The sequence below is a fragment of the Convolutriloba macropyga genome, chromosome 15, assembly GCF_964194025.1.
Source record: "Convolutriloba macropyga chromosome 15, txConMacr16.3, whole genome shotgun sequence".
Lineage (NCBI taxonomy): Eukaryota > Metazoa > Xenacoelomorpha > Acoela > Convolutidae > Convolutriloba > Convolutriloba macropyga.
In genome coordinates this window covers 3,779,342-3,798,100 of record NC_134482.1, presented here as the reverse complement: position 1 = coordinate 3,798,100, position 18,759 = coordinate 3,779,342, and the positions used below count along the sequence as shown (strand labels likewise).

Sequence of the window (18,759 nt, the reverse complement as noted above, 5' to 3'; positions counted from 1 at the left end):
TATCTTCGTACATTGGTACAATATAACAATGTAGAATATCAATCAGATAATGTACTCAACGCGATGATGTAGTTAGAAATGATCTCTATTTATGTTCGCCTACAGTTAGATAACAAATGTCAATATTACAAGTATCGATGATTCATTAGCAAATTGGTAATATGTAATCAATCCTGATACATGTAAAATGGATTACCTATCTTTATACATTATTGTCAAAAATCCAATCTTAATACATGTAAAATCTATTACATATCTTTAAATGTTGTTCTCTTAACTCTAATGTTAATACATGTAAAATCTATTACCTATCTTTATACATTACTGTCAAAAATCAAATCTTAATACATGTAAAATCTATAACCTATATTTATACGTTGTTCCAATAACTCTAATGTTAAAAAATGTAAAATCTATTACCTATCTTTATACATTGTCTCACTAATTCAAAGATGACCTAAATAAGTTATATGTTAAAGCTCGGGTGCACGCTACCCAATTTAGCAAATATCTGTCTTCATAAATCGATGGATAGAAAGTTTTACCCTTTCATCGAAGCTGACAAGGACTTGCATGAGAAAATACGAAGTGAAATGACTGGTGGTCCATCAATAGTGTTTACGAGGAAAGCTGTTGTAGACGAAACATTCATCCGGAGGTCAAACAATGTCTGTAAAACAATAGTTGGAATAGATGCTAGCCAATTATATCCTTTCTCCATGTGTCAAGCGATGCCAATCAATAACCAGAGCTGTCTCTTAAAACCCCTTGTAAAAATTATATCCAGAAATGTTAGCTGACATCCTTTACAAGTTGAAATGAACTATAACTGCCGGTATACATTTTACGAGGCTAATATACGATTATTAGAATATAAAAATTAGAAATGGATAACACAGGCTGCTAATATTTTGAACTATGCGAAAAGAATTGAAACTGAATTATTGAATTTTAACCAAAATTGCTTGAGCAGAATTTTAGAAAGAAAGCACGTTTAGAAGTGCTTTGAACCAAAATCAAACTGCCATGTAATTTTTGAAGATATGAGGTCACTGCACTGATGAATTTTGGTATGAAGTATCTATGAAGTCACACAAAAATCCTGAATTGAGCTTCTTCGAAAATGGTTTTATCCCTATTCAATCTTTTATCCTAAATCTTGGATCTGAAAAATTTTCTAGAGTTAGGTCAATCCTCCACCTGAAAAAAAATTACGGCTCAAAATCTTGGTAAATATAATTGAGTAGTAGACTTAGACACTAACCATCAACTCTGGTTACACGAAGTTAACATTTTTGCTTTTTCTAAGTTTTGTTTAAATTACTCTGAAGAATTTCCCTATAAAGCTTCTAAATTATCATGAGAAAGAAGTTTTTTTGAAAATCTTGTCTTTTTCAAATTATTCACGAGGAAAATGCGATGAAAAAGATCCAGAACTTTTGTTATAAAATAACAAGACGACTCGCGCGATACTGTACGTTGCACAGACTTTTCCAACATACGTTTCAAATTTGTCGGAAAAAAATTCTTTTTAGTCTGGATTGAAAAGATCTTCTGGCTGCAATTTTCAAAAGATCAGAGTGAAACAAAACTTCCGTGGCAATCTAAAGTATGATTCTTTGTTTTTCAAAAATGTTTCATAACCCTTAGAAGGGGAGTACAAATTGAAGGTGAATGAGTTTGATTTATTGAAAAGAAGACCAAAAAATGTTGGGAAAAGTTGCGAATCTTTGGCTTTTAGACCAAGGCCGAACGGCTGATAAAAATCGAGTTTAGTAAATAATAAACCGTTAGAGATACCTGTCGTGTAATGGTTTTTTGGATAATTTATAAGAGGAAGTATCGCATTCCTACATGTGTTTTGTGATAAAATTCTGACCCGGGTTTAACCAGAGCTGTCTCTTAAAACCCCTTGTAAAAATTATATCCAGAAATGTTAGCTGACATCCTTTACAAGTTGAAATGAACTATAACTGCCGGTATACATTTTACGAGGCTAATATACGATTATTAGAATATAAAAATTAGAAATGGATAACACAGGCTGCTAATATTTTGAACTATGCGAAAAGAAATGAAACTGAATTATTGAATTTTAACCAAAATTGCTTGAGCAGAATTTTAGAAAGAAAGCACGTTTAGAAGTGCTTTGGACCAAAATCAAACTGCCATGTAATTTTTGTAGATATGAGATCACTGCACTGATGAATTTTGGTATGAAGTATCTATGAAGTGACACAAAAATCCTGAATTGAGCTTCTTTGAAAATGGTTTTATCCCTATTCAATCTACTATCCTAAATCTTGGATCTGAATAATTTGCTAAAGTTAGGTCAATCCTCCACCTGAAAAAAATTTGTCGGATTAAATTTTGACGAAATTTGTACTCGAATACATTAAACGTGAGCAAGATAAAAGTAAGTGATTCTTTTAACGGAGTTTTTATCAACAAGCTAGGGAACTAAAAAGCTATTCTACAAGATAGTGGCCTAAAATGAACTAAATTTTGGAATGATTTTTTTGTTAGTTAGTTTAGCCGAAGATCAGTGATTTCTACTTTCAAACTTTATTTATTAACGAAATTTTCTCTTGGACGTGTACTTTATGAGAAAGAAACGATGTCTGATTGAGCTTTGATGAAGCATACGTTTTACTTTTGTGATGCATTTCTAAAAGTTTTTGAATGTGTTGGGATAAAAGCTGTTTCAGTTTAGTTCCCCTCCTTTAAAAACATATATAGAATGGTTGTTGATGACTTCGGGTTGCTAATGTTGACAAACTTCCATGTTCTGTTTCATTCAGTAGCCATCCCAAACATTATACACTTAATATAGTGAACGTTAAGCGTTGAACCGTGGATGAGAGAATAGATTTCATTTAAAAATCACGGAACAGCGAAAAAGAAAGATACAATTTTTTTTTTGTTTTTTGTATCATTTGTTTTCTGAGGGATCCCTGATGCGCTCTGATTAAACAAATTAAACAAAAAAGATGTTCCCCTGGTTTCCATATGCTTTTTGGCATCTTTACACTTCTTTCTTTTCTCTCAGATTTCTTGATGAGAGCAAAGAAACCAGATGTTGCTATGCATTTCGGCCTCTTCAAGGATTTTTTCCTACTTCCTAAAATTGTCTCTTCAAAAGATTTCTTTTCCATTGAACTAAATGTTAAATTCAGCTGAATATTTTGAGGGGGTAGAAGTTGCTGTTACCTGGCAATTAGTCAAAATATAGGATGATTTTCCCCTGCAGAAAAACACTGACCTTCGGCTAAACTAACAAACAACGAATCATTCCAAAATTTAGTTCAAGTAGAAAACTTCAAAAATAACCTGAGATGTTCTTTAAGCAAATATGTTCAAACACATAGGAGCCAATAGATGTTATTTGAAAATATTATATAGGTTTAGGTACACCATTAGGAAAGACGACTTGATAATTAATAAATGATACTGAGTATTGAGACTGCAAAAATGACAACAAATGTGGGCGAAACGGAAGAACTCAATTCGAATTTAAAAAAACACTTTAATGAAGTCACAGAAACCATGAAATTCTGACTCAAAACTAAATAAATGATCATGGTAACAGGAGAACCTGAGTGCTCGGCAGTTGATGTTAGTGTATGAGCATGAATGTGATGTATTTTTGAAGAGGAAAAGAACATGCACAAATGACCTTTGATGACTCATATATACATTCAAAGAATAATTTTGGCGTTTTTCAAGCATTTTGCCATAATAAATAAAGTTTGAAAGTAGAACTTAAGGCAAAAATGATTGCAAAACATCAAAATTAATCATTGAAAGAATATATGATTCATCAAAGGTCAATTGATTGTGTATCGTATTTTCCTCTTCAAAATTACATCACATTCATGCTCATACACTAACATTAACTGCCGCGCACTCATGTCTCTATGATCATCTTTGTTTTGAGTGAGAATATCATGGTTTCTATGACTTCATTAAAGTGTTTTATTAAATTTGAACTGAGTTCTTCTGTTTCGCCCACATTAGTTGTCATTTTTGCGGTCTCAATACTGAGTATCAATAAATAATGATCCAGTCGTCTTTCCTAATTGGTATACCTAAACCTATATATTTATTCCAAATTACATCTTTTGGCTCTAATCTGTTTTAACAAATTTGTTTAAAGAACATCTCAGCTTATTTTTGAAGTTTTGCACTTGAATCGAAAATCTATCAACCTCTTGCTTAGTCTCATTCAACACAAATCGCATCTTCCTTCTAATGAGTGAACGTAAAGTGTTTCTAGAAGTTATTCTTTTTCATTGCTTCGATACCACGTGTTCTGAACACCTTTTTTTTCACTTTCGGACATTTGTTGATTCTTGAAGTTCTTTTTGTTGCCTTGTCCGATTATCTTTTTGATAACAGATCAAGATAACAGTTCAAAATAATTTGTCTGAAAAACATAGGAACTGTCCCACAGTTTTCCACGAGACATACAAGTTTTTTTATGCCAAGTAGATCTTCATTGATGTTTTAATTGATACTATTTAGACTTTTGTCTGGTATTATCTGATGCCATTTCGACTTCTTTATTAAGCGCTAGTAAAAAATGCATATTAATTTTTGGTCTCAGCTAACAGTTATTTTTGTTGTTTATCTTTTCTGCGTCGATTTTTGCATCTTTTCTGTCGATTTTTGCGTTTTTACACACGCGTTCACACACACCCAACGCCATTGGTTCCAGTTAAGGATAAGCTATATAAATTGCTTCCAGCATATCCAGCGCAGAAAAAAAACATGTAAGAGACGAATGTAATGAAAAGCTGAAGACCAACTGAATACAAAACTTGAATCCATATTGGTTTAGAAAAACGTTCAATGAGACTTCAAGGAGGATAATAATTTTTAAATGTGTTTTTAAGGGTCCAAATGCTCATGCCTGTCATAACAATTTTTCGAAACTTAAGCAAGAAAAACTTTATTAGTATAACATTTGCAAAATAAGATATTTGCAAAATTTTAGTTTTGATTTGATAGTGGTTCTTATTCTGTCGTTAAAATTTCAATTGATGGCTGCAGAATATGATAAATCAAAAAACTTGCACCGATTTTCTTTACTGTAAAAAAGAAGTCTGTTTCTGAGCATTTTTAATTGACAGTCCTGGCGTTTCTGCAGACACTACGAAAAAATGACGAAAACCGACTTTTCTTTTTCTTAAAATTTTCAATAATGATTCCCCCGACAGAAAACAATGAGTTTTTTTAATCGGGTTTTTAAATACAAAATCGAAATGTTTGACAACAATTAAAACTCTCACCATGACTCGGAAGGCATGGACAGAAAACTAAAATCAAAATGCACATTTACGATTGTTGTGGAAATTATAATGTAATGTGGGTGGAAAGATCAAAAGGTGTAAACAAATCTTCACTCGGAACGTTCGATTCGTTTGAAGTGACAATTTTTTTCATGATTTGAAGTCATTTTTTAATTAAGAAAGATGGGAAATTGAATATTAGTTCCCTCAAGTAGTCCAATATCATCCATACATGTTGTTTTTATGTTGCTTACAGTCCTCAACACGTACTGGCTGGAATGAAGCATCAGATCACTACAAGATGTTGAATCAATCCCAAAGCAGAAGGAGTAATGAAATGTACCAAATTTTTACTTCTTCAAACTCCCTTTCTGAAGGCCAGGCAGGTCACTCTAGTTTGAGTGACAGAGTTGCTCAGCCCCTGTCAGCGGAATACAACCGTCATAGCAGAACAAGCTACTACTACCCAGGTGGAACACAGAGTGGTACGGCTGCTAATTGTTCCAACCCTCTATTTTTTTTTGTTTGGGGGGGGGGGGGGGGGTTAGGAACCTTATACTAGCCTTACCTTTTTTTGTTGTACTGATCTCTGCCGACCGATATCTTTTTCCGGAGAGTACAAAACAGGTTTCTTTGAAAATTTATTGAGAAAATGAATATATTGGCGGGCTGAGGTGTCAACGCTTAAAAACGCTAAAAATGTAAGATTGGCTATGATAAATTAAATCAACGTAAGATCTACGCTCGAGCGCAGACCTGACATAAATTCAACGCATTCACCGCTAATTTTACACATTTTGCCGTTCAATTTATCGTAGATTTAACGCATTCGTCACGCATATGAATGTGCGTTTTTAAGCGTAGATCTTACATAATTTTGCGTTGATTTTAGCGTAGATCTTACATAATTTTGCGTTGAATTCAGCGTAGATCTTAAGTAATTTTGCGTTGAAAGTAGCGCAGATCTTAGATAAATTCAACGTAGCCACCGCCAACCTCACATAATATAGCGTTAAACTTAGCGTAGATCTTACATAATTTTGAGTTCAATTTATCGTAGATCTTTCATAGATTCAACGTATTCGTCGCCAATCTGATATAATTTTGCGTTTTTAAGCGTAGATCTTACATAAATTTGCGTTGAACTTAGCTTAGATCTTACATAATTTAAATTTTGAGTTGATTAAAGCGTAGATCTTACAAATTTTTGCCTTCAATTTATCGTAGATCTTAAAAAAATTCAACGCATTCACCGCCAATCTTACATAATGTAGCGTTAAACTTAGCGTAGATCTTACATAATTTTGAGTTCAATTTATCGTAGATTTTGCATAGATGCAACGCATTCACCGCCAATCTTACATAATTTTGCGTTAAGTTTAGCGTAGATATTACATAACTTTGAGTACAATTTACCGTAAATCTTACTTAGATTCACTGCATTCATTGCCAATCTTATATAAATTTGCGCTTTTAAGCGTAGACCTTGCATAACTTTGCCTTGATTCAGGCGTAGATCTTACATAATTTTGCGTTGAATTTAGCGCAGACCACAAAAATTGAAAAAAAACGGTTGCATGCGAGAGAAACTGGGAAGAGATGAAAAGAGAGAAAAATAGGGCAAAAATTGAACAAAAATCGAATAAAATCTTCGTTGACTTAACGCAAAAATATGCAAAATCAGCGTTAATTTCAACGCAAAGTTATGTAGGATCTGCGCTGAATTCAACACAAAATTATGTAAGATCAACGCTTAAAAACGCAAAAGTTTGTAAGTTTTACGCCTAAAAACGCAATATTATAAAACATTGGAGCTGAATGCGTTGAATTTATGTAAGATCTACGCAAAATTCAGCACAGCATTTTGTAAGATCTAAGTCAACTTCAACACAGTGTTATGCAAGGTCCATGCAAAATTCAACAGAAAGCTTTGTAGGATCAATGATGCCGAATTCAACAGAAAATAGTTTAAGATAGTCGCTAAGTTCACCGGGTTGGATTGTTTTGCAATAGATAGGCTGGGGGGGGGGGTTCGGGGCTCGTTGGGTACGTGGGGGACAGTTGTGTACGTGCGGCTGGTGGTAGGGGTTACAGTTGGATATTTGGGGGTTTGGGTCAGGGCTAGATTTCTAATTCTATAGTTCCATAAAGGAGACTAAAATCTCGCTAGACTCAATTTTGAAATTACTGAAACTCAAAAAATGTCTATAGAACCCTAAAACTTCGATAAATGCAACTAATAAGTACTGAATAAATGTAGGAACTACGCTTAGAAACGCAAAATTAGTTTAAATATACGCTAGGAAACAGCTAAAACATGTAAGATCTACGCTAAGAAGCGCATAGTTTATGTGAAATGCGATGTTAAAATCCTATTGTAAAACAATGTGGTTCACATGCAAATCAAGGTTGAGTGGAACAGTGGTAGAAGAGGCGACAGGTAAGCCGTCGGTCTGTGGTTCGAGTCCCATACCCAGAGGTATGATCAGTGATTTGATATAAGAACAACGCTAAGTTCAACGCAAAAATATGTAAGATAAGCGTTAACTAGCGTTGACAAGTTGAAAAATGATTGGCTTGAGTGTTACATAATTTTGCTTTAAATGCGTTGAATATTTGTCTGTAAATACAACGCATTCAGCGCAAAATTATGTAAGAGAAATGCGGTGAATTTTCCGACTTTTCACGGCTAGTTGGTGCTTACCTTACATAAAGTTGGCAATTTTTATGGCCCGGGTAAAGAATTTTTCAAATCTTTCATTTCTCGAAAAAAATCTGAGGTTCCAGGAATTCTGAGGTTCAAGTTGCTCTTATTTCGAACATTTTTTTATCTTCTGATTCACAATCACCGTGGAAAATTGCACCTGATACGTTTAAAAGAATGAATAAATAAAACAAGTGAATCAATTAAAAAATGAAATATTTGTTCGAAATTGAGGTCCTCAAATAGTAAAAATTTAATTGTTATTAAACACCAGTCTAAAAAGTGAAACCTATTAAATTTAAGTAAAACCTATCAAAATAAGGTTTTTAAGAAAGTTCACCTGTTTCCTTTGAAAAAATTTTTATCTGATGTGCATGGACAAAAAATTTGTACAAATTGATGTACAGCTTTCTGAAGGAAAAATTCATGACTTAATTGTAATATAAGAAGAAATAACTGGTGTCTGCAATTATGCGTCAATGTTTTCTCATCAAATAACCTGGTGAACTCTATTGCAAGCCTCTAAAAGAACATTGTTAATTTCCTCTGGTACACATAAGTATAAAAAGCAAATGGTAAAAGAGGCAATGTAAAGTTAAGAATATAACATTATGTAAAATTATAAAATCATTAAATTAAAAATTAACTAAAAATTTGACCTTACATTATTAAAAAATGGCCTAAAATGCGAACATAAAATGTTCTCACAATTTTATATGTACATCGTGAAGATTAAAAATTAAAATTAAAATCTAATGCTCTCAATATCATCTTTAATATCAGTTACTTTTGGGTCCTTCAAAAATTCTTTCCAAAAATATTCTTTCAGTTGTTTTTTTAAGGAAGCTTTCGATGTTGTTTTCAGTCTAATATTAGAAGGCAGACTATTATAAATTGGAATGGCTTGTGCAATAAAAGAATCAGTTAAAAACTTATTGTTCTTTCTTATATCGAAAGTTACTTTTTTTGACCTGTCATGTTGTTTTATTCTCATGGTAGAGAGAGGTTCAATTTTATACGCTGGAAGATCGTTGCTGAGTAAGCGAATAAAATATTTTGAGCAACGATATTTCAAGACAAAAGAAACTGGTAGTATTTTGTTGCGAAGTTTGAGATCTGTAGACCGATCGTATTTTCTCCTATTAAAAATGGATTTTATTCCCCAATTCAATTGTTTTTCTAAAGTTGTGAGTAATGACTTTTGCAACCCTATCAGAATTAGAGCGGAATAATGTAGATGACTTATAACTATTGCATTAAGTAATAAGACTTTCGTTTTCTGTGGTAAACTTTTACTTAGTGTATTCAAAACTTTTATTCCACAAGCCATTCTCTGAAGAATCTTTTTCACTTCTCCATCAAATTTTAGTTTGCTGTCTATAATTACGCCAAGATACTTCACACTATTTGATTCTGCTATTCTTTCATTGTCAACATTCAGAACAGTATTTGTTAACCTCTTCCTGGTGCTGAACACAATATATTCTGTTTTTTGTTTGTTCACTACTAACTGGGACTTTGCAAAAAAATCAATAATTTTTGAGATGTTATGTTCAAGTTTTGTTTTTGCCGATATTTCATCAGTGTCGGATGTAAAAAGAAAAGTGTCGTCTGCGTACTGTACAACCGTGCAATCCTCTTCAACAATCTTTGCTAAATCGTTGACGTAAATGTTAAATAATAGAGGTCCTAAAATAGTACCTTGTGGAACTCCTCTCTTCAAATTTATCCAGTCCGATTCAATTCCATTCAGAACAACTCTTTGCGTTCTTTTACTCAAATAATTCTCTACTAAATTGGTAGCATGTTCGTCGAAACCTATATTTTCTAGTCTCCGTAACAGTATTTTGTGGTTTATAGAATCAAAAGCCTTTGAAAGATCTAAAAACGCCCCTGTAACATTTTTTTTCTTGTTGAGTTCTAATCTTATTTGTTCTGTCGATTTCAGGATAGCATCAATTGTTGAAATTTGTTTTCTATAACCAAATTGACTAGCCGACAATAATTGCTCCCTTTCGAGGAAACTTGTGATTTGTGAACTGAACGCCTTTTCAAAAATTTTTGACAAAGCAGAAGTGACAGAAATAGGTCTATAATTGAGTGGGTCTTCGGGATTCCCTTTTTTGAAGAGTGGAGTTACACAAGCTTTTTTAAGATCTTCTGGAAATTTTCCTTCTGTAATGAATTGATTAATGAGATAACATAGTGGTTCCGCTAGCGCTGCTTTAGCATCTTTTATTGCCCAAGCTGGTATTTTTGAAGGACCGACTGGTTTACTTGTATTCAAAGAATCTATGAGCACATTTGTTTCCTTGGTTGTTATATATCGGAAATTGAAACACTTTCTCGGAGCAGTTTTAGGAGGAATGTTGTTTGTTTGTTGCAAGCCAATAAACTCTCCTAGAGTCGAAAATCTGTAATTTAGAAGATTTGCGATTTCCATGGGCTTTGTTATCTTATCACCAAAACTGTTTAATAAAGATTGAATTCTTGCTTGAGTCTTTTCCTTATTACGAAGATCATGAATGAATTTCCATCTGGCTTTTTCACTGTTTAACTCCATAAAACTTGAAAGAAGTTGTTTTTCTTTTTGACGGATTAAATCATTTTTAGTTTCATCATCGCTAATTCTTGAAAAATGTCTTTTTGTTTCCTCACATAACCATTTTTCTTGAAGCAAGAATTTTGGTTTATCTGTTCTAATGTAACAGGTTTTAATTGGAGCATGTAGTGCTAATGCTCTTTCAATAATTCTTTGAAATTCTAGTAACATCATATCTCCTGTCACTGCACCGTAAAAGTGTCTCCAGTCTGAATTTTTAATAAAATTTTGGAATGCTATGGCTGAATATTTTTTTTGTCAAAAAACTTTTTGACGCTACTATGCCAGTTTCGAAATCGTCTGTTATGATATAATCGATAAGTGTTGAAGAAGAGTTAATCATTCTTGTAGCTGTGTCATTATTCGTTGGTTTAAGGTCATATGGAGAAATTACAGATTGCAGCAGACTTCTGTCGCGCTTTGCAAAATAGTCTAAATTGTAGTCTCCAGCAAGTATGACAGATTTTCCTTCAGCCATAGCAAGATCAATTCCCAGGACCAATTTTTCCAAAAACATCTTAACAAGTTTTTTTTCCGGACAGTATGATAAATTCAAAACGCATTTCTTTTTTTGTATGCTCAACTCAACCCATAAACTTTCAAAAATTGTATCCGGAAAGCAGTTGAGATCATCGCGGAGACGAGGTTTTAATAATTTTGGAATGTACATGATAATACCACCACCTTTTGTTTTTGTTGTTTGGATGCGATCTTTTCGAAAACAGTCAAAGTTTTGCTTATCTATATGCCAAAATTCTTCCGGATGGTTTTGTGACAACCATGTTTCACTAAACGCATATATGCAGTTGTAACCAATGTCTTGAATGAGTTCTTTCAACAGCAGATGTTGTCCTGCTAAACTTCTGGCGTTTTGATGTAGAATTTTTATTCTGGAATCAAATAATTTTAACTTTTTCATCATAAGTGCATATGGCAGAACTGGTCCAGGGTTTATTTCGATATCACCACTTTTTAGTAGAAGATACCATATAACAACCAAGAAAAAGGAAAAGTTGAATTTGGATGGTGAAGCACATTGTTTGCTGTTACAGATTCCTTTGAATGAAGGTATTCGAGATGCATAAGGAAGACTGTAAAAACATTCTGAAATACTATCGGAGGATGTGAGTAGTACACATAGTATAACTATGAGTCGAATACCTGCCATTTTTGGTTATATCTGATTATAAATCATTACACGTTGCAAAATAGTTTAAAAACAACAGAAACTGCAGCTAAAATCCATTTGTATAACGATATGTTTGTCTCCATGGTTTGTAAGTGTTAGCCCTACTCACGTATGCTTTTTGAGAATATTGCAAAGGTTGTAATGGAACAAGATTACAAGAAGTTAAAAGAAAATGACTTAAAACTGCGTTTTTAATAAACGGAATTCCCTGCTGAAAATTAAAATGTATGTCATCGTAAAAGAGAACGTTGTAATTTGCCATTTGACTCAACATGTTGCACACAGGAAGTATTTTGATTTTTTCAGTGTTTTCTTGTGTAATATACTCTCGCAGTTTTTCATTGAATTCATAAATTTTGTTGTTTGTCTGTTCGTTTTTCGGCAATTTTTTTAAAGGAGGCACTTCCATCAATACCAATGATTCTGGACTGAACTTTTCCTGTATTGCAGAGACAAGATCTTTGTAATCTGAGAATAATGTTTCTAAATGATCACTTTTTTGTTTTAGAATAGCATTGGTCCCATCCTGTAAAATAACTGTTTTCATCTTTTTTTGATCGTAACCCTGTAATAATTGCAATTTCTCCTTTGTTGTCGAGCCTGGGTAAGCATGTATACTGCAGTCCTGAGGAAATGTCCGATCTCTTGCCAGGTGTTTGATTATACTACTACCAATTAAAAAATTTTCTGTTTTCTCCTCGATCTCTAATGTTTCAAACTTTCGAATAAAAACGTCATTTTTTGCACTCGTGTTAATCGTTGGTGTTATAATAGCTGAATTAGTTGTTACCTGTGTCGATTTTTTAAGGAATTCACTCACGGTTACCACATGCTCGGCGATGAGACTGTCCTTCTCCTCTAATTTTTGATAAAGTTCGCAATAAATTTTATAAAGATCCGCTTTTGAATAACTATTAAACTTTTCTGCAGTCATCATCATGATTGGAATATATTACAGGAGGATATTTACAGGAGTAATTTACAATTATTGATATTCACAATTAGAACTATGTTACAGAATCTGTTGCTTAAAAAGAACTATTGTGCTAACGTTTAAAACTAGCAATGCATAAGAAAGTGTTTAAAAAATGAAGGTCAAGAAGCAACTGTACAGAATGAAAGAATTGTGTGTTGTCCAAAGAATTGTGTGTTGTTTGGACTCTACCGGTACCAAAACAAAAACCAGCTGCAAAAATGTGATTTCCACTTCCTCCCGTCTTTGGATGCCCACTGTCAATGCCCAGCGCTTAAATTACGTGTTTAGTAGTTTCCACACGTCAATTAAATAGCTTATAATAGAAATATTTCTAAAGAAATGTAATTATTATGTTCAGCGGTAAAGTAATACCACAATTTTCTGATAGTTTTACACAAAATACATAATGTTTTTAACATTTAATTTTTCAATATCACTAAATTGAGGGATTATAATGCAATTATTCTGCGCGCAATTCTATGTGGATTGCATGTCCGCAAAAAAAGAACAATTTACAGTGGAAATAACTCTTTAACTTCGACGGAAACTTCCATTTAGGGTAAAGCCGTTTCATCCTGAAAGTTTGTAGAAACAAAATATTAAGATAGGTAAAATGAAATGTGGTGAATTTGACTGCTTGCTTTTTTAATAGTTCGGCTAAGATTTTTTAAAACTCGATGCACTGAGTCGCCTTAAGCACTTTTCAAGTTAAAACGAATAAAACTAAACCAGGTAATCAAAGGTTGACTGACTGATTGCTGCGATTACGCTTCTGAAATTGTTATTCTTGTGTAACGGCAACGCAAAAATAAGGTTTTACCGAATTCCAGATTTCCTTAACTTTTTTCTCTGCTTTTAAAGTGCATTATAAATCCCAATTATGCTAAGAAAATATCTTCAACCACAACCGCGAAAAAACTTAAGCTACTTACTGTCCGCAGGTTATGGTCATCCCTAGACCTAATCGACGATAAGATTAAAACCTCTTATTTCATTACAAAACATTAGATTACTGACAAGGTTTTAGATTGTCTACAAGTTTCAGTGATTAGTTTCGAGTTTTTTTCATTCGCAATCTGCCTAGCAAAAACTTGGAGGAGCAATAAGGTTTGCAGATAAGACACAGAATGCTTGCAATTACACTTATCTACAAATGGTCACGGGTAATAGAGAAGGCAAACAACCAGAAGAGGGGATGTATGTGTTTTTGTCGAAGAATTGCATCAGATTTGAAAAAAGGAACTTACAGATATATTAAGTGTCAACATTTATTAAAAAAAAATACATTTTCCTAAGTTGAAAGTTGTCATAGCCCCAATTTATATGAAACCATACACGTCAAACAAAAAGCAGCAGGTGCCTAGACTGATTTTAGGGAGCTGGTTTCTGAGTAAGGTTGTTTATTGATTGTCTGCGGTGACTTCAACAAGAAGCATTGCTCGAAAGTACCTAAACTGGATTATTTCAAAAATGTTGTGTACTTTGATCTGAAACATATTGAGAATAAACCCCACTCCAAAAAATAAGCGGAGCAAAACTTCTATCGGTGCCATTTCATCGATTGTTTACGGAGATCGGAGATCTCAGCTTGATACATACGGTTTTCACAGATCACTACACAAGGCTCATTAGGAGCGCTGACTGCAGAGGGAATAGTTATAAATTTGAAAGCAAAGTACTGAGTTGTTTGAAATGCTGGTCGAAGCTGAAAAATGTTTATAAAATCGCAAAAGTTGATGATAACTGCAAAAAGAGGTACAGATTTTCGACGACATCTCTATCGTCTCTTGTGAGCAATCAATGACAAATTGCCAGCTCTTGCTTAACGCAGATGCAAATTCAACTGTAACTTGAAAAAATGCAAACAGATTTCGCAACAAAATTTTTGACCGTAACAGCAAGAAATTAAATTACTTGAGAAATGACAAAGTTGATACAGATTCTGAAAATAAAAGACAAAAGTGGTCAGTTAATTTTGAGTGCACAGAGAAATAAACTGCTAGAACTGAATAAGAGAAAAATGCACAAAATTTCATCAGACGTTATGAAAACAAATTGTCAAATTTGCTGAAAATCTCTTTTAAAACTGAATCATTAAAAAGGAGAGACAAAGGAACGAGTAAAATTAGATACAGAGAACGCTGGAAAATTCAATAAAAATTTTTCCACAATCGATAGCAGTTTAGCATCTATTTTCAAAACAGTCAGTGAAACCACTTCATAGAGCAATGATATTAGTATCTAGTCAATGAAGTTAGCAAAAACTAATACCCTGAAATTCAAGAACTTGTGAACATAAAAAGCTCCTTTTTTGATTGTACCAAATTAAACAAAGTTTTTCAACTTATTTTTTGAGACTAGATCTTTGCTTGCAAATTTGAAGTAAGCTGAAATAATTGCAGTACATAAAAGTGGGAATTGTTGGGCACCATTGAGCTACAGGCTTTTTTCGTTGCTCCCAAAAATAACTAAAGATGAAAATTTCGTTTTTTTTTGAAAAGTTCAAACTTAGAAAAATTTCTAACATAGGCTTGAGAGGACCAGTAATCACCATGATGGAAGCGTACTTAATTGAGTAAAAGCAGATTCTTCGAATTGGATCTAAACGAACAAGTGCAAAGACGGTTACTTTTTTATTCCTCAGGGCTCGGTTTTGGGACCACTGCTTTTTATATTTTACGTCAAAGATATCAAGAATCAGTGCAGCAAATGGATTTTGACAATATATGCGGATGATGCTGCTCTGTAAAGTCATTAAACATATAGTGATAGAAAATTGACTCTCTGCTTTGAAAAATCGTAAATTTTACCAATGAATTGGGCAACTTTTTAACTACTTTGACAATAGGTAATGTTGCAATCAGGACTGATACAGAAGTCAGAGTTCAATGTGTTCTACTTGACAAGGGTCTAATTTTAACGAACATTTGAAAACAGTTTATTTAAACGGACGAAATTAATGTTTGTTTTACAGAATAATGTTCATTTTGAGCATCAAATAGCTCGTATATGTGTTCAAGTCATACGCGCGACCTGCTGTGTAATATGGAGTACTGACCTATAGAACTGCAAACAAGATAACTATTCAGTTGATTGAAAAATAATTCGTTACCCGGTGACTATAGTGCGTGCAAATGTTGACCAATCAGAATCGAGTATACTGGATACGGGTACAATTGAATCAAATGCGAAAAAAGTCGTCCCAATTTACGTAGATAGGTCGGAAAAAGTGCAAATAACGTAATTTCATTATGAGTGTATTACACCTCTACATGGAGCCGCTCGCGGTTTACGAACACTGTTAGCCTAATTTGTTTTGCGAACATTTCTGAGTAGAGTCTAAAAGAAAGAATTGATACAAAAATATGGCAGTAGAGACGACAAAAAGCCAAGTTGGAAGACGTTGGAGGCCAATCAAGTTTGAAAATTTTGAAGAGATCTGTAGATATAAATTACAGCTGATGACTTCCTTCAAATTTTCATCCCGCGATTCAATCCAGTTGGAGACAATTACAGACTTCGTTTGGAGATAGACTGGGTCCAGTACCACTCCCAGTAACCTATTTTCTTTTTTAGTGGCTCTAGTAGGAGAACTGGCCGACGTATTCCAGTGAAAGTGCGAACAAGCCACAATTGGGGAATTCCACCCGGGCCGAGGTTTCGCCCATAATCCAACCCAAATTAGCCTGGATTAAGGTGTAATGCCTATTCCAATCCTATTTATTGGGGAAACGAATGTAAGAGTATTGTTATAAGAGTATACACTGTATTTTCACCCTTTTTTCCACTCTTTTTACTCTCTTTGCAAAGAGTGTAATTTGGGGTGGACTGATGAAAATTTAAACTCTTAAAAATTACCATCATAACAGAAAATGGAACAAATAATCCTAGTATCAATCGACCAAAGGATTAACTCACAATGTGAAGGTAACATGTTCGAGAGAGAAAAGATGGAGGAAGCAATCCTCACTACCTCTTTGCATTTTTGTTTTTTTTTCTAATTAAACTCTAGTATTTATACACTTTTCCACTTTTAATTAAACGGAGGACTAGGGTGAAATTTTAAAAAATTTTTATTTTCTTTACTCTCTTCTCCCCGTTAGTTTTGGCGAAATTCTCGAACCGGGAACTCAAATCCTCAAGTGCGCAAAGTAGACTTAATTGAAGCAATGAAAGAGAAGATTGAGAAAAAATCTTCCGATAAAAAGTGCCTTCATACATAGCGTCTCAATGGCTCTCAATTGAACAAAAATCTGATAGTCAAAACAAATAATTTTGGGAAAATTGATAAAAAAACTTGGATCATTTTGGTAAACTCTTGATATAATTCTCGAAAATTTGAAAAAAATGTGATCTAATCAGTTTGTTAATGGAAAATAATCTATGATAGAGAATATTATGCTAAATTGTTCAATATGGAAAGTGTTTGGTTGATTTTGATAAAATTCATCAAAAAGTTATTCGGTAAGAAATATTTTGCAAGAAAATATCCAAAATTAGAGAAGGTTGGACAACAGTAATATTTTGTGACAAATTTGTCAAAATAAACCTTTTCTCAACTTGATTGATTGTCAATTGAGCTAAATTCAATAGACAGAATGCAAACTGAGAAGGTCCCTAACCTCCGGCCAAAATAAATTGGTCTCTCATATTCTCATATTCTGTTTTCAAAGCCGTTCAAACAGGTTGCGTTTATTTAGAATTGCGTTGCTCTCCCAAAAATTTTTCGGCTCTGCTTTGTTTTGTAATTTACCATTCCGCATTTTTTTTTGGTGTTCAATGTTGCCAATTTCACGCTCATTCTTTTTAGTTTTTGATTCAGTATCATTTTCGCAGTGTTGACTGTGCTACTATGCTGGGTTGTTAAAGTCCTGTTGCTTTCTAAGATATGACTTAAGGAGTGTGATTAGGGTGTGCCTCGGGAGTTACGGCTAGATTCTCTTGACGTTCTCAACTTATTTTTTTTACCGCTTCTCGTGTTCTAGTGTTATAATTTTTGCGGTTTTATGGTTTTGAGTTATTGTATGATTAATGGTTGGTTTTGTTTCTGTTGCCGTCTATGTTGTTATTGATTTTTTTTTATCGAGTTACGGCTAGAAAGTTTCTTGACTTCCAACTGCTCTGAACTATAAACTCCTGCTCTAGTTTGTTGATATTGATAGTATGCTGATGCTAGGGTGTGACTTAAGTTTGTTTTGAAGTTCAGTGAATTCTTGACCTTTCCTACTTTTTAGTATATTTTTACATTGCCATAAATTATTTGTCAGTGGCAGGTTGGTCCCCATAGTGACCTGTGCTAGTTTTCTTGCAGTAGATGCTCTCCTACTTCCATGGGTGTGACTTACTTTTGTTCTGGAGTTACGGTTAATTTGTTTGGTCAAGCTTGTGGCTGTAGTCTGCTATTATAGTTCGTCCGGCCTCCTCACTGGTTGCTTGTTCGTTTCCTGTTCAATCTATCCCGGACAGGAAACGAACAAGCAACATGTCCGTTCAATACCGAACGCCAAATTTTTCTGCCTTTAACACTTGAGTCCAAAAAATTCCAACATACCTAGTCAGTTGCATTTGCACAACACTCATTTTTCACAAAAACAGAACCGACCCTAAGTTGTTTTTCGTAACGGAACACAACTCCCTATTAACCATTTCGCCCATAACGTCCCTCCATTTCCAAACCCACTCGTGGCGTGGACTCTCTGCCAGTAATCCAGACTCATCAACTAGTCAATCTTTGACTTTTTGTAACTCGACCTGCTGTCCCACCAAGTTTAGCATCCCAAATATCCGTTTTTAAAATACCACCTGCAAAGCACTGTCAGTTTTTCTTGAAGCCCCCGTGAACAGATTTGAATTATCTTTCATCTTGATTTAAACTCGATTTAAACGCGCCGCTTCTGCAGTAGATTTCCAGACACTAGTCAAGAGACAAGAGGCTTTTTTAAAATCACTCGACCTGCACTACCACCAAGGACCGCCAGCCCCGCCATCGGTAATCCC

The 18,759-nt window shown here is 33.9% G+C and overlaps 2 protein-coding genes across 5 annotated transcripts in view; one reads left to right on the top strand and one right to left on the bottom strand.

The window, feature by feature from the left end:
- The window catches only part of LOC142354418 (transmembrane protein 115-like), a 341,897-nt gene that overhangs the window by 308,934 nt on the left and 14,204 nt on the right, over positions 1–18,759 (bottom strand). The window lies entirely within an intron of this gene.
- The window catches only part of LOC142354417 (uncharacterized), a 57,704-nt gene continuing 44,397 nt past the window's right edge, over positions 5,453–18,759 (top strand). The window contains exon 1 of one of the 4 annotated variants that reach the window (XM_075406700.1): positions 5,453–5,668. In XM_075406700.1, the coding sequence (XP_075262815.1) occupies positions 5,524–5,668 (145 nt within the window). In that variant the 5' untranslated portion in view covers positions 5,453–5,523. Of the gene's footprint in view, positions 5,777–15,660; positions 16,500–18,759 lie in introns of those variants that run through there. The other 3 variants (XM_075406699.1, XM_075406698.1, XM_075406701.1) reach the window with 3 other exon arrangements.